At 43.0% G+C, this 14,607-nt stretch overlaps 1 protein-coding gene across 3 annotated transcripts in view; it reads left to right on the top strand.

Moving 5' to 3' along the window:
• Nucleotides 1-14,607, top strand: part of VPS53 (VPS53 subunit of GARP complex) — a 140,202-nt gene that overhangs the window by 58,767 nt on the left and 66,828 nt on the right. For 2 of the 3 annotated variants that reach the window (XM_078068093.1, XM_036070924.2), the window contains one exon: nucleotides 14,067-14,171. In XM_078068093.1, coding sequence (XP_077924219.1) covers nucleotides 14,067-14,171 — 105 coding nt within the window. The remainder of the gene's footprint in view (nucleotides 1-14,066; nucleotides 14,172-14,607) is intronic. The other variant, XM_036070925.2, reaches the window with a different exon arrangement.

The raw sequence follows: 14,607 nt of genomic DNA, 5'->3' as shown, positions 1-14,607 counted from the left end.
ACTCTGGATGAGGCAGGGAAGTAAGAGCAGAGATTGGGCCTGGAGTCCTGTTCACTTGTTCACCCTTCACTTCTACTACCTTCTCTAGCCCCCATGCTCTTAGTCCTAAAATCCTGGGACTTCAGTGGAATCCTCTCTTTGCCTCCTTGTAAGACCTGCCTCAGAGTAGGTGCATCAGGAGCTGGTCCCTCAAGACACTGGGCTGAAGAGTGGTGGCAGCAACACTCAGTTTTAAGGCAAGACCATAAGGCCGTATCTACTTAGGGCCAGTCATGACTGTATTGAAATAAAATACAAGGAACCACAGAGCATTATTTCCATACTGAAAAAATAAAAATACATACGTATACTCCTCTGCTTGTTACCTCATGTTCAAAACTGGTTTGTGTTTAGTAACGAGGAAAAAAATAGGCCACAAAACAAATGAAAATGCCCTTAAATAAGATGCAAGTCACAAAAGGAAATAATAGGTAATGGCAATGCGATTGAAAGAAGAATGTGTCTCTCTCCTGAGAAGTATTTGGTTGACTTCAGCAGTGCCTGACAGCCTCATGTTGGCCCTCCTCTCTGCCCTACCCGAGCTGTGTTTCTGGCCTGGTTTCAAACACTCACGCAGGTCTGGGTTCAGCCCTACAGAGATCTGCCTGGGGACAGGAGGTTTAAGCACTGAGCATAGACCCCACCTGGGAGTGCGCCCCTGTGCGCCCATGGCTTCCAGCTGGGCAGGGTCAGAGGAGCCTAAGGACGCGTTCTGTAAGCCAGTATTCCAGTTAACCGTATGGCAAATAGATCCCGATGAAGGCTGCTTGGATAACGTTAGTGCCAAACACCTGTTTTGAACCCTTCGTCTCCTCCCTTGGCTGGGCCCTACTTCCTGGTGATTTTGCTTTTACATTTAGGGAGCTATAGGATTACAGGGGAACCAATGGTCCTGTTGTATCTGATGACCAGGATAGCCTATAAACTTGGATGTGTCCCAGGACACATCACATCTCGTTTGTGCTAGGAAGTGCCTCACAGGCCCAAAGAGGTAGAGTAATGTGGGCCAGGAAGGCTCCCTCTGGACAAGGTGAGCCTATTGAACAGGATAACCATGTACAGACCATGAAAAACTGGCAGGAGCTCTTTGAAGACCACGCTTTTTTTTTTATTGAAAATAGGTATCGGAATGTCAGAGTGGCAGCTGGTCCACAGTCAGCACCTTCTGTCTGAGGGAGGAGAGGGCTTGGAGATGCTTGTTTCTCAGGACCGTGCCCTCTCTGCACTTGCGCTCACTCTGCAGGGCCAGGCTCCTGGACTGAGCCTCCCATCTCCTGGCACGTGCTGCGCTCTGTGGGGTCAGTCATGGTCAGCTGGGAACACTTGAGCCTTTTGGGTTTTTTTGTTTTGTTTTGTTTTTTTCTGTCTTCTGTTTTGGAAATTTTCTGGCATAATTGATTTATAAATTTCTCCAATTGTTCAGTTGTTGCTTCTCCCTATCAAGTTTGCAGAGAGTTTCAGATTACAACTCCTTGGCCAGAAAATCCTGCTAAGCCATAAACTCTTCATACTCCCCTACCAATGGTCAGTTATCTTTTCCACAGATTTTTCCAAATCAGTCAACTTCTTTAGATCATACTCTTCCCCTGGACCACTCTTTGTCCTAGTTATTATGACCCAGCAACCATTCTGCATTCCAAGTCCTGGCAGTGGCTGATCCATAACCTTTAAGGATTTTCCCTCCAAGGTTAGTTTCTAGAAAGGCAGGAGAACTCCTGTGGTCTCCTCAACAAGGCAGGCCAGGTCTTAGAGAATCAGTTCACTGCAGCCCTGCCTTGGGAATGTGTAAATGCTGTGCTCCTTACTGTAGGTGCTGTTCACTCTGAGCCTGGCCTGCCATCGCCTTGCTGTGGGCCAAGTGGGCCACACCTTCACCTGCAGCCTGTAGGCCTCATGAGCAGGGCCGCTGGTGGATTAGTCATGGCCATGACCATGCTCCCAGCAGTGCTGGGAAGAGGTGGCCTGGGCTGGGCTGGGGGTCCAAGTGGCCTGACACCGCAGTCTAGCTGCTTGGCACCCCACCTGAAGACTTGCTGCTCCTTGTCTCCTTACCTCCTCCCTGTGCTGCCTTGCTTTTTGGAAAATCGTTTGTGGTTGCCATTTTATTTCAGGGCATTAGAATAAACTACAGAATGAACCAAGGTATATCTTGCTACCCTGTAGCACATGCCAAATTTCATAGAAGGTTGTGAATTCCTTGCAAAGTTAGAACAGATAAGTCAGCCAAGGAGTCATGTTGACCAAAGACCCTTCCAGGCCCACCCACCCCTTCTTACTGCACTATTCAGATCCTTTTAAGCCCCTTGCTGACTGATTTAACAATTAGGGTGAGCTGGAGAGATGATGAACTCGCCTGGAAGGATGTGCTACAATCCAGCTCCTCCTAACTGATCAATGTGATGCGTCGTCTTTGGCTCTTTTTTGACAGATGCGACTTTGACATCTGATAGAGATGGAAACTGAAAGAACATTAAGGACAGGGCTCGTCTTGTTTTACGGTACTAGCCCTAACACATTTACAGTGCTGCCATTGCTTTTTGCTAATTGCCTAAACTCCTGGCCCTTAAGAGGGATTCAAAATACTCTGTAAATTAAAATGCCTTGAAATTAAAAGCAAATGTCTGGATGTGATTTAACTACACCTACATGCATTCTTAGTAACTCAATGATTAGATTCAAGGTAAACATTATATTCAACCTCTATGAAAACAGAGTAGGTTGGGTTAAGTTTTTGTAACAGGCTCACTGAATTTGGAAGTTTTTGGTTTTTTTTTAAATAAAATTGAGTTTTATTAAAAAAGCATTGTGGTCTGACAATATGCAGGGAATAATCTCAGTCTTTTGGTATCGGTTGAGACCTGATTTGTGACCCAGTATGTGGTCTATTCTGGAGAAAGTTCCATGTGCATTCGAGAAGAATGAGTATTCTGTTGTTTTAGGGTGGAACGTTCTGTATATATCTATGAGGTCCATCTGGTCCAGTGTGTCCTTCAAAGCTCTTGTTTCTTTGTTGATTTTCTGCTTAGATGATCTGTCTGTTGCTTAGAGTAGAGTGTTGAGGTCTCCTACTATTAACGTATTATTATCAATATGTCTCTTTATTTTGGTTAACAGTTGGCTTATATAGTTGGCTGCTCCCATGTTGGGGGCATAGATATTTACAATTGTTAGATCCTCTTGTTGGATAGATCCTTTAAGAATGATGGGGTGCCTGGGTGGCTTAGTCATTAAGCGTCTGCCTTCAGCTCAGGTCATGATCCTGGGGTCCTGGGATCGAGCCCCGCATCGGGGTCCCTGCTCGGCGGGAAGCCTGCTTCTCCCTCTCCCACTCCACCCTGCTTGTGTTCCCTCTCTCACTGTGTCTCTTTCTGTCAAATAAATAAATAAAATCTTTAAAAAAAAAAAAAAGAATGATATAGTGTCCTTCAGTATCTCTAACTACAGTCTTTAGCTTAAAATCTAATTTGTCTGATATGAGAATTGCTACCCCAGCTTTCTTTTGAGGTCCACTGGCATGAAAAATGGTTCTCCATCCCTTCACTTTCAATCTGGATGTATCTTTAGGTTCAAAATGAGTCTCCTGTAGACAGCATATGGATGGGTCCTGTCTTTTTATCCAATCTGCAACCCTGTGCCATTTCATGGGAGCATTTAGGCCGTTCACATTGAGAGTGATTATTCAACAGACAAATGGATAAAGAAGATGTGGTCCATATATACAATGGAATATTACTCAGCCATCAGAAAAGATGAATACCCAATATTTGCATCAACATGGATGGAACTGGAGGAGATTATGCTAGGTGAAATAAGTCAAGCAGAGAAAGACAGTTATCATATGGTTTCACTTATTTGTGGAACATAAGGAATAGCATGGAGGACATTAGGAGAAGGAAGGGAAAAATGAAGGGGGGTGAATCAGAGGGGGAGACGAACCATGGAAGACTATGGACTCCAGGAATCAAACTGAGGGTTTTAGAGGGAAGGGGGGTGGGGGGGATGGGCTAGCCCGATGATGGGTATTAAGGAGGCCACGTATTGCATGGAGCACTGGGTGTTATACGCAAACAATGAATCATGGAACACTACATCAAAAACTAACGATGTATGGTGACTAACATAACATAATAAAAAATTTTTTAAAAGAATAAAATCTTTTTAATAAATAAATAAATTGAAAATTTTCCCATTTCATGCAGCTGGATTTCCCCTCCTCTTGGCCATTGCATAAATTGCCTTTCTAAATAGAATCATCCTTTGGCTTAGAGGGGTCATTTTAGTATACATTTATATTTGCATGATTTTTAAAATTACATTATAAATATATAAGCTATAGGTGTAATTTTCTTTTTTTTTTTTTTTTTTTAAAGATTTTATTTATTTATTTGAGAGAGAGAGAGAATGAGAGACAGAGCATGAGAGGGAGGAGGGTCAGAGGGAGAAGCAGACTCCCTGCCGAGCAGGGAGCCCGATGCGGGACTCGATCCTGGGACTCCAGGATCATGACCTGAGCCGAAGGCAGTCGCTTAACCAACTGAGCCACCCAGGCGCCCATATAGGTGTAATTTTCAACCATGCAGTTTGAGCATAAGAGTGTTTGCCGAAGGCTCACTACGTAAGAAAGCCCACCCAGAGTGGCTTGCCCTATACCTCATTCTTCCAGCAGCTTAACACCTGAGTCAGGGAGACTGTGCAAGTGGGGGAGGGGCAAGGTCTCAGCACTTCTGCCACAGTAGGATGACTTCTGTCCTGAACAAGGAAATAGCTCTCCTTTGATGGTGAAGGAATGTATTCCTTCATTTGAATAACATCCTAAGAGGAGATTAACTTCTGTTAATTTGTTTCTGAGAAGAAAGTAATACGTGGTCAAGATAGGAAAGGTAGAAATTATAGCAAGAATGGAGACAAGAGAAAACATTCAGAGATGAGGATTTTGGTGTGTTCATTTTATAAAGTTGAAATTGCACTTTTTTAAAAAGATTTATTTGAGAGAGAGAGAGAGCGGGGTGGGGGGAGAAGGGGCAGAGGGAAAGAGAATCTCAAGCAGACTCCTCACTGAGCATGGAGCCCAACATGGGCCTTAATCTCATGACGCTGAGATCATGATCTGAGCTGAAATCAAGAGTCAGACACTCAACCGACTGAGCCACCCAGGCACCCCTGAAATTGCACTTTTAAAATACATTTTTTAGGGACGCCTGGGTGGCTCAGTCACTTAAGCATCCAACTCTTGATTTCAGCTCAGGTCTTGATCTTAGGGTCATGAGTTCAAGCCCCACATTGGGGCTGGGCATGGAGCCTATTTAAAAATAAAGAAAATACATTTTTTAAATTGAAATATAATTCATATAACAAAATTTCAATAATGCACACATTTAAAGTGTACAATTCAGGGGCGCCTGCATGGCTCAGTCGATTAAACATCTGACTCTTGATTTTGGCTCAGGTTATGGTCTCAGGGTTGTGAGATTGAGCCCCGCATCCATGGTGTAGAGCCTGCTTGAGGTTCTCTCTCTCCCTCTGCCCCTCCCCCACCCCCCAAAATAAAGTATACAATTCAGTTGTTTTTAGTATATTTACAAGGTTATGCCACCACCATCCCAACTATCCAATTCCAGGACATTTCCATTGCCCCCAAAAAACCCCTCCCCACCATAGCAGCCACTTCCAGCTTCCTCCTTGCCCCAGCCCCAGCCAGTTAATCTACTTTCTTTTTGGATTTGCCTCTTCTGGACATTTCATATAAATGGATTCCTATACTATGTGGCCTTCTGTGCCTGGCTTTCTTCACTTAGCATAGTAATTTGGAGGCTCACCTGTAGTATGGCATGTATTAGTACTTTAGTCCTTTTTATGGCTGACTCATATTTCATCGTTTGGGTTTGCATTTTGTTTAACCACTTATCCCTTAATAGACATTTGAGTTGTTTCCACTTTTTGGCTTTTATAATGCTACAGGCATTCATGTACAAGTTTTTGTATAAGTATCTCTTTTCAGTTCTGGGAGTATACCCAGGAGCGGAATTGCTGAATTGCTGTGTCACATGGTAACTCTATTGTGGAACCGCCATTGTTTTCCATAGCAGCGGTACCATTTTACATTCTCACCATCAGTGTAGGAAAGTTTTGATTTTTCCACATCTTTGCCAATATTTATTTTCTTTTTTTAATTATCATTACAGCCATCTTCATGGATGTAAGGTAGTATCTCGTGGTGGGTTTTTTTTTTTTTTTAAGATTTGTTTTTATTTTAGAGAGAGAGAGCGTGAGAGCAGGGGGGAGGGGCAGAGGGAGAAGGAGAGAGAGAATCTCTCAGACTCTCCACTGAGCATGGAGTCCAACGTGGGGCTTGATCTTATGACCCTAAGATCATGACCTGAGTCGAAATCAAGAGTTGGACACTTAACCAACTGAGCCACCCAGACACCCCTCTTGTGGTGGTTTTGATGTGCGTTTTCTTAATGACTAATAACATTAGACATCTTTTTTATGTGCTTATTGGCTATCTTCTTGGAGAGATGTCTGTTCAAGTCCTTTTCCCATTAGTTAGGTTGTTTGTCTTTTTTTTTAAGTAGCATGAGGCTTGAACCCAGAGATTAGGACCTGACTTAACTGACTGAGCCACCCAGGCATCCCTGGGTTGTTTGTCTTTTTTATTGTTGAGTTGTGGGAATGTTTTTAAAAAATATTTTCTAGGGGCACCTGGGTGGCTCAGTCGTTAAGCGTCTGCCTTTGGCTCAGGTCATGATCCCAGGGTCCTGGGATCGAGCCCCGCATCAGGCTCCTTGCTCCGTGGGAAGCCTGCTTCTCCCTCTCCCACTCCGCCCTGCTTGTGTTCCCTCTCTCACTGTGTCTCTCTCTGTCAAAAAATAAATAAAATCTTAAAAAATATATATTTTCTAGATATATTCTATCATTTTTCAGGTACACGATTTGTAAATAGTTTCTACCATTCTGTGGGTTGTCTTTTAACTTTTTTGATAGTGTCCTTTGATATACAACAGTTTTCCATTTTGATGAAATCCTACTTTTCTATTTTTTTTTCTTTTGTTATTTGAGTTTTGGTATCATCCCCAAGGTCACAAGCATTTACCTATGCTTTATTCTAAGAGTTACACAGTTTTTGCTCTTATATTTAGATCTTTGATCCATATTGAGTTTATTTTTATGTATGATGCGTAAATACAGTTTTATAGCTTACTTTTCTTCATATGTCCCTATCTTAAGTGGTTTCTCAATCATTATATTTGAGATGGTCCAGAATTTCCCTAAATATCCTTTTCTTGTTGGACCCTTAAGTACTTGTCATTTTTTCACTATTATAAACAAGGCCACAGCGAACACATTTTTGTTCACATTGTAGATTATTTTCTTATGATACAAGTATGTTGAATTATAGGGCCAAAAAGTATGAGTTTTTTCAAATTTAAGATAGCCTCTATTTTAAACTGTTTTCTGTATTCTTGTCTCTTATGAACGCACCTACTTAGTCTCCCAGCACTGAGTCTTGATGTTAGTGATGGTTTGTAAAGATTCAGAATAGTTATTGTTTGTTTTCTGCAATTCATGGTGCTAGCATAGCAATGCCTAATATAAAGGAGTAACTCTGCCAGATTAAAAAAAAAAAAAGGCAAAGCAATCTGAAACTGTTTTTCAGAGTAATATATGCTTCCTCCTAGGTATATGCTCAAGAGAATTGAAAATTCTCCTATGTTCATACAAACACTTGTACATGAATGTTCATGGCAGCACTATTCACAATAGCCAAAAAGTAGAAACAACCCAGATGTCTTCTAATGGACAAATGGTTAAGCAAAATGTAGTATATCCATGCACTGGAATCTTATTCAGCCAAAAAAAGGACTGAAATACTGACACATAACACAGGATGAACCTCGAAAACACTATACAAAGTGAAAGAAGCCAGACACAAAAGGCCACTTTTATATGAAATGTCCAGAATAGGCAAATTCATAGAGACAGTAAGTGGATTAGGAGTTGCCACGGATTAGGGGAAGGAGAGGATTGGAAGTGATACCTAATGGATATGGGGCTTCCTTTGGGGTAAAAAGATTCTGGGATTGGATGGTGGTGATGGTGGCACAGCCTTGTGAACATACTGAAAATCACTCAGTTGTACATCACCTAACATGGTGAATTTGATGTTAATTATATATCACAATTTTAAAATATTAAGGGTTTTAGGAAATACTGAGTTTAGTTATAAATCATCTTCACTCTTCAGATAATTTGTCTGCCAGAAAAAGGAGAGAGAGAAATACATGCTTGTTCAAGCTCAAACATAATAAAATATTTTAAAAGAACAATCTCTTCCTTTTCAATTACTCTAAACCCCTCTCCCCAGAGATGTCCACTGTTTAATAGTTTGGGGTATATTTTTGAGACTGTGCTGCAAGCATGAGCGTGCATGCACACACACACGGCTTTTTTTTTTGTTTTGTTTATAGAAAATAGAAAATGTGGGGCGCCTGGGTGGCTCAGTCGTTAAGCGTCTGCCCTCAGCTCAGGTCATGATCCCAGGGTCCTGGGATCGAGCCCCGCATCGGGCTCCCTGCTCGGCGGGAAGCCTGCTTCTCCCTCTCCCACTCCCCCTACTTGTGCTCTCTCTCTCGCTGTGTCTCTCTCTGTCAAATAAATAAATAAAATCTTAAAAAAAAAAAAAAAAAAAAGAAAATAGAAAATGTTGCCCATGTGTCTGAAGAGGATTTTATTGAGTGTTTCTCATCCAATCAGGATTTATTCACAAACATTTTTTAAGCTCTCTGTTTGTGCAGAGCCTTGGGAAAGAATGAAAAATTGAATCAGACAGGTGCCTATGGTCTAGTGGAGAAAGAAGCCTATACATAAGTGTCACTATGTAAGATATGAGCGTGGTGGTACCAAGAGAGGTCCCAGTAATATTAAACCAGGTGTGGAGGGTCCTGTGTTTACGTATCAGTTGAAGCCTCCAGGCCATCTCTTTCAGGACAAATCAGGAGTTGGGCTGGAATAAAGTATTTATGGAATGAGAAATGCAGAAATTGTGGAATTTTCATCTTATAACTGAAAGCTTTCTCTTCCAGGGAAAGGAAACAAATTAGGCTTAAATTTCAGAGTTTCTGCTCTGATAATGTGAAGTGTCCAGCGAGGGCCTCAGCAAAGGATTTGTGCAGGCGGACGTGGACCCAGATATACTGCTGATTAGAGCCAGGTTCTCTCTTCCTAGCAGTCAGTTAGACAGCTTGACAGTGCTGTGGACCTTATTGTTTTGGAGGTGTTGGGAATCCCATGTGGTTTAATTAGTAGGAATTAACTTGCTATATGAAGAATTTTTCTTTCCTGTATGGACTTGAAATCAACTGTCATCCTAGCAAAAAGAAGGAATTCCTCTAAAATTGGGAAGTTGTTCATTTCTTGGCCATTTTTTTGTTTTATTTAGTGGCCCCAGAGCTCATGGAATATGTCATTTGAGTTATTTAAAATCTAAACCCAAACTTGTAATTCTTTATGGTCTACAACAGCTGCAGAACAGAAATGAGAAGTGTGGTCTGCTTGGCTCTGACAACAGGGCTCTTGCATAGAAGGCTGAGTTGTGCCGGGGATTGCTCACTGCAAAGACTTCTTCTTTCATCACAGCAAATTAATCTGAGCAGCAACGTCGCCCTCTAAACAGCAGGAGTCTGTCCGCCCCTCAGCGTTTCCTAATGTAATACTTACTGATAGGGCAGTGGTGCGTGCAGTACTTGGAGAGCCTCATTGGAGGCTAGGGAAGAAGGCAGAAGCTCAGGGAGCCTTTGCCTTTGTAATTTGATGGACCCATTGTTTTCATTTCCTGGAGATATCCCAGAGAGGCACAATAGCAGAGACAGAATCTTATTTGTTTTTTTTGTTTTTAAAGATTTTTATTTATTTATTTGAGACAGAGAGAATGAGAGAGAGAGAGAGCACATGAGAGGGGAGAGGGTCAGAGGGAGAAGCAGGCTCCCTGCTGAGCAGGGAGCCCGATGCGGGACTCGATCCAGGGACTCCAGGATCATGACCTGAGCCGAAGGCAGTCGCTCAACCAACTGAGCCACCCAGGCGCCCCAGAATCTTATTTGTGATTAAAAGTTCTTTTTTACAAAACTTCTAGCCCTGTGTTCCCACTTCTTTCCCATCTGAGAGTTGCCCCATTGAGAGAGGCACCACCACAGTTCTGCACCCTTAAATACTAACGAAAGCTCCCACTTACTGAGCTTTCCCTGCCTGCCAGACGTCGTGTTGAGCTGCTTTATGTACGTATCTCGTGCTTTACGTGCAAGATTTCATTTGATCCTCACGCAGCTCTGCATGGTGGGCACTCGTCCCTTCACGTTGCAGGGGAAGAGCTGAGGCTTGGAGAAGCTAAGCAACATACCCAGTGATAGAGCCTAGACTCAAACCCAGGTTTGCCACTCGTTAATGGTGACACCAGCCATGTAGTTGCTCAGGCCAAAAAGTGAATGATCCTTGATTCCTTTCTTTCCTTCAGCCTCACATTTGTTTTCTCCACCAGTCCTCTTGGGTTTATTTCCTAAATATGTCCCAAATCTGGCCACCTGTTTCTGTCTTCACAATACTAGCTTAGTCTAGTCCTGTATTGTCTTTGCCTGGAACCCAGTGGCAGCCTCTTCAACTGGTCTTCTTCCATTACTCCCTCCCCACAGCAGTGGAATGATATTTTAAAAATCTAAATTAGATCCTATCACTTCCTTGTTTAAAACCCCCAGTGACTACCCAATTGCTATGAGAAGAAAATCTCACCTTTACCATGGCCTACAAAAGGCTGTGCGGTTGGGTTCCTGCTGCCTCTCTGACCTCACGCCCCCTGTCATCCTCTCTGTCCCTTGGACTCACCAGGCTCATTCCAGCCTTTGCACCAGGTCCCCTGCTGAGAAGGCCCTTTCCAGATCTTTGCTTGACTAGCTCCTTCTCCTCATTCTGGTCCCTGCAGCCTTGTCTGATCACCCTGTATAAAGAAGCATTTAGAAATATTGTTTTCAAAGATATCTTGCTTTCTAAAAATGGCCTGATTTTTTTAAAGATTTTATTTATTTATATGACAGAGAGAGAGCACGAGCAGGGGAAACGGTAGGGAGAGGGAGAAGCAGGCTCCTCGCAGAGCATGGAGCCCGACATGGACTCGATCCCAGGACCCTGAGATCATGACCTGAGCCAAAGGCAGATGCTTAACCAACTGAGCCACCCAGGTTCCCCAAAAATATCCTAATTCTAAAAATAAATTATTTCGCTTTAAGTTTATAGGGATTTTTTTTTCCCATATCAGGCAAAGCAAGCCAAAGTTCAGAGTGTATAAATTTTATTTTTTTTTTAAAGATTTTATTTATTTATTTGAGAGAGAGCAGGAGGTGGGGGGAGGGTCAGAGGGAGAAGCAGACTCCCTGCTGAGCAGGGAGCCCGATGCGGGACTCGATCCTGGGACTCCAGGATCATGACCTGAGCCGAAGGTAGTCGCTTAACCAACTGAGCCACTCAGGCGTCCCAGAGTGTATATATTTTAAATATTTGCTTGGTTGTTAGACCATATTGTTTCTCAGCAGGATACCAGAAAAATCACTGTCCTACTAATGACTACCTTGACCTAATGCATTGATCACAAGGCTTTCTTCATACACTGAGTCTTTATCTGGCAACATAACAGCATCCAAGTGTTTGGGCTGAAAATTAAGTAGTTTACATGAGTGTAAGCAGAATGGTCTTAAGGCCTAAACCAGACACCAGAATGGTTTGTGTTTTTTGTGTTTAAGTTTTTCATATTTTTCTGGATTGTTTTTGTTAGTTTTGTTCTTTTTCTTTTTCTTTTTCTTTTTTTTTTTCTTGGTATATCTTCAGCTGGTGTCCTGGCACTTGATAAAGTCATTCACACTACAGTCCATGTGCTGGCCCTCTTGGCTTAGGGGTTAGTTGAAGTTGCTCTGCTGATTACATGCAAAAGTGTCACAAGTACATTTAGAGACACCCTTTCCACCTGGCTTCTTGTCTCCAAAGAGCCATTTCTTTTTTTTAATTTTTTTTATTTTATTATGTTATGTTAATCATCATTAGTTTTTGATGTAGTGTTCCATGATTCATTGTTTGCGTATAACACCCAGTGCTCCATTCAGTACGTGCCCTCCTTAATACCCATCACCAGACTAACCCATCCCCCCACCCCCCTCCCCTCTAGAACCCTCAATTTGTTTTTCAGAGTCCATCATCTCTCATGGTTCATCTCCCCCTCGAATTCCCCCCCCTTCATTTTTCCCTTCCTACTATCTTCTTCTTCTTTTTTTTTTTTAACATATAATGTATTGGGACGCCTGGGTGGCTCAGTTGGTTAAGCATCTGCCTTCAGCTCAGGTCATGATCCCAGGGTCTTGGGATCGAGTCCCGCATCGGGCTCCCTGCTCCGCGGGGAGCCTGTTTCTCCCTCTCCTGCTGCTCCCCCTGCTAGTATTCTCTTATCTCTCTGTGTGTCAAATAAATAAATAAAATCTTTAAAAAAAAAAAAACATATAATGTATTATTTGTTTCAGAGGTACAGGTCTGTGATTCATCAGTCTTATACAATTCACAGTGCTCACCATAGCACATACCCTCCCCAATGTCTTTCACCCAGCCATCCCATCCCTCCCACCCCCCACCACTCCAGCAACCCTCAGTTTGTTTCCTGAGATTAAGAATTCCTCATATCAGTGAGATCATATGATACTTGTCTTTCTCTGATTGACTTATTTCGCTTAGCATAATACCCTCTAGTTCCATCCACATCGTTGCAAATGGCAAGATTTTGGGGGGTTTTTGATGGCTGCATAATATTTCATTGTATATATACACCACCTCTTCTTTATCCATTCATCTGTTGATGGACATCTTGGCTCTTTCCATAGTTTGGCTATTGTGGACATTGCAAAGAGCCATTTCTTGACCCTTCCCCTCATCCCCAGCACCAGCCAATTCCTTTTCTCCTCCTTGTCCACTTAGTTTTCTTTTAGCTCCCTGGCATAAACAACATCTTGGGGCCAAATTTGCACAAAAAATTCCCAAGAGCTGCCTCGATTCTGTTGCTGCACTGAGTTATCATCACCAGTGTCCCTTATACATGTCATGTGCTCCTTGCTGCCTTTCGCACCCCCCCCCTTTTTTTTTCCGTACCCTTCATCACATCTGATCCTTCTGGTAATCCTGTAACTGCAACCTTGTGCAACAGATGAGGCTGTTGTGGCCAGGAGAAGTTAGGCAATTGGCCAGCGTTGTGGAATTGGAGCTAAAATCCACACCTCCTGCCCCCAGCTTTCCCACTCCAGCCTGTGGTCCCACTAAATGACATGTGCTAAAAGAGTGGTCAGAATCAGGTCCTGAGAACTAATCTTTCCCAAGGAGATTCTGTTGTGCTTGTTGTAATGAGACTTATTTGGGAAGAGACTTCTGTCTATAATCTAGAACACATAAGATTAAGATTAGCTTTATAGTTTGTTCTTGAATTCCAACCCATCCAGCATTTTGATTCATTCATATTTAGGGAGCAGCTAGGAAATGCCAGGCACCCAGATATAGGAAGGGGAATAAGACAGACATGATCCCTCGCCATCATGGAATCTAGTGGGGACAAGACAAATAAATGGACAGTTGTGATATTTTAATAAATACCTGGGTAGGTAGACATACTGGGTGGGATGGAAACATGTAGCAGGGACATCTGTCCCAAACTTAAGAGTTGGGGAAGGCTTCCCAGAAGAAGGGACTTCTAATTTGAGGGCTGAAGGATGAATGAGAATTTTAGCCAGATTGGGATTGGGGTGGGGTGGGCAGTAGGTTTCAGGAAGATGGGAAATAGTATGAAGGCTGGGAGGTAAGAGTGTGGTCCGTGTTGTCTCAGTCCTTGCTCGTTAGATCAGATTTAGATTTCATGATTTAGGGGTTGGAGAGACTCGGAAAAAGCAGATCAATGGGGAAAGGTATTGAGAATATGCTCAGAAAATACTTATCTCTTTCTCTCATCTTCTTAGCAGAAAAAACTTGAGTCTCCACCCCCATCCACCAATCCCTTCCTGGAAGATGAGCCAGCACCAGAGATGGAGGAACTGGCGATGGAGAAAGGAGATTTAGATCAGGTAAGTCCAGGTTGCCTTTCCATGTGCCTCCTACCAAACGTTTGCTTCTGAAAATGGGTCTTCCCCCTCTACACGTGGCCCTTTGGCCATTGAGCACGTTCAGAGATTACAACTTCGGTGGTCTTTATAGAAAGCCCTTATCTGAAGGTGCATTTTGAAAACGGAGTAGAGAGAGCAGCTTTCCTGCCAACCTCTGTTCCCAAAGAACTTCCCCGCTGAAACGAGCAACCTGCACAAGCTTAATTGGTCCATGCAGTGCGGCGGCAGAACCCTGCCTGCCTCATTCATCATCTCCTGCACCTGCCAGCCTAACTCTCGGTTGGGTTCTCATCTGGCCGGTGACGACATGAGAGAGGCTCGAGGATCCCCGGTGGAATTCTCAGCACCATCAGCTAGGAGAGGCCTCCACTCAGTGCAAGCTGAGCACTTGAGGTCT

This window comes from Halichoerus grypus, chromosome 2 (assembly GCF_964656455.1).
Source record: "Halichoerus grypus chromosome 2, mHalGry1.hap1.1, whole genome shotgun sequence".
Classification (NCBI taxonomy): Eukaryota; Metazoa; Chordata; class Mammalia; order Carnivora; family Phocidae; genus Halichoerus; species Halichoerus grypus.
The sequence above is the reverse complement of the archived record's forward strand: the minus strand, read 5'-3'. Positions and strand labels throughout refer to the sequence as shown.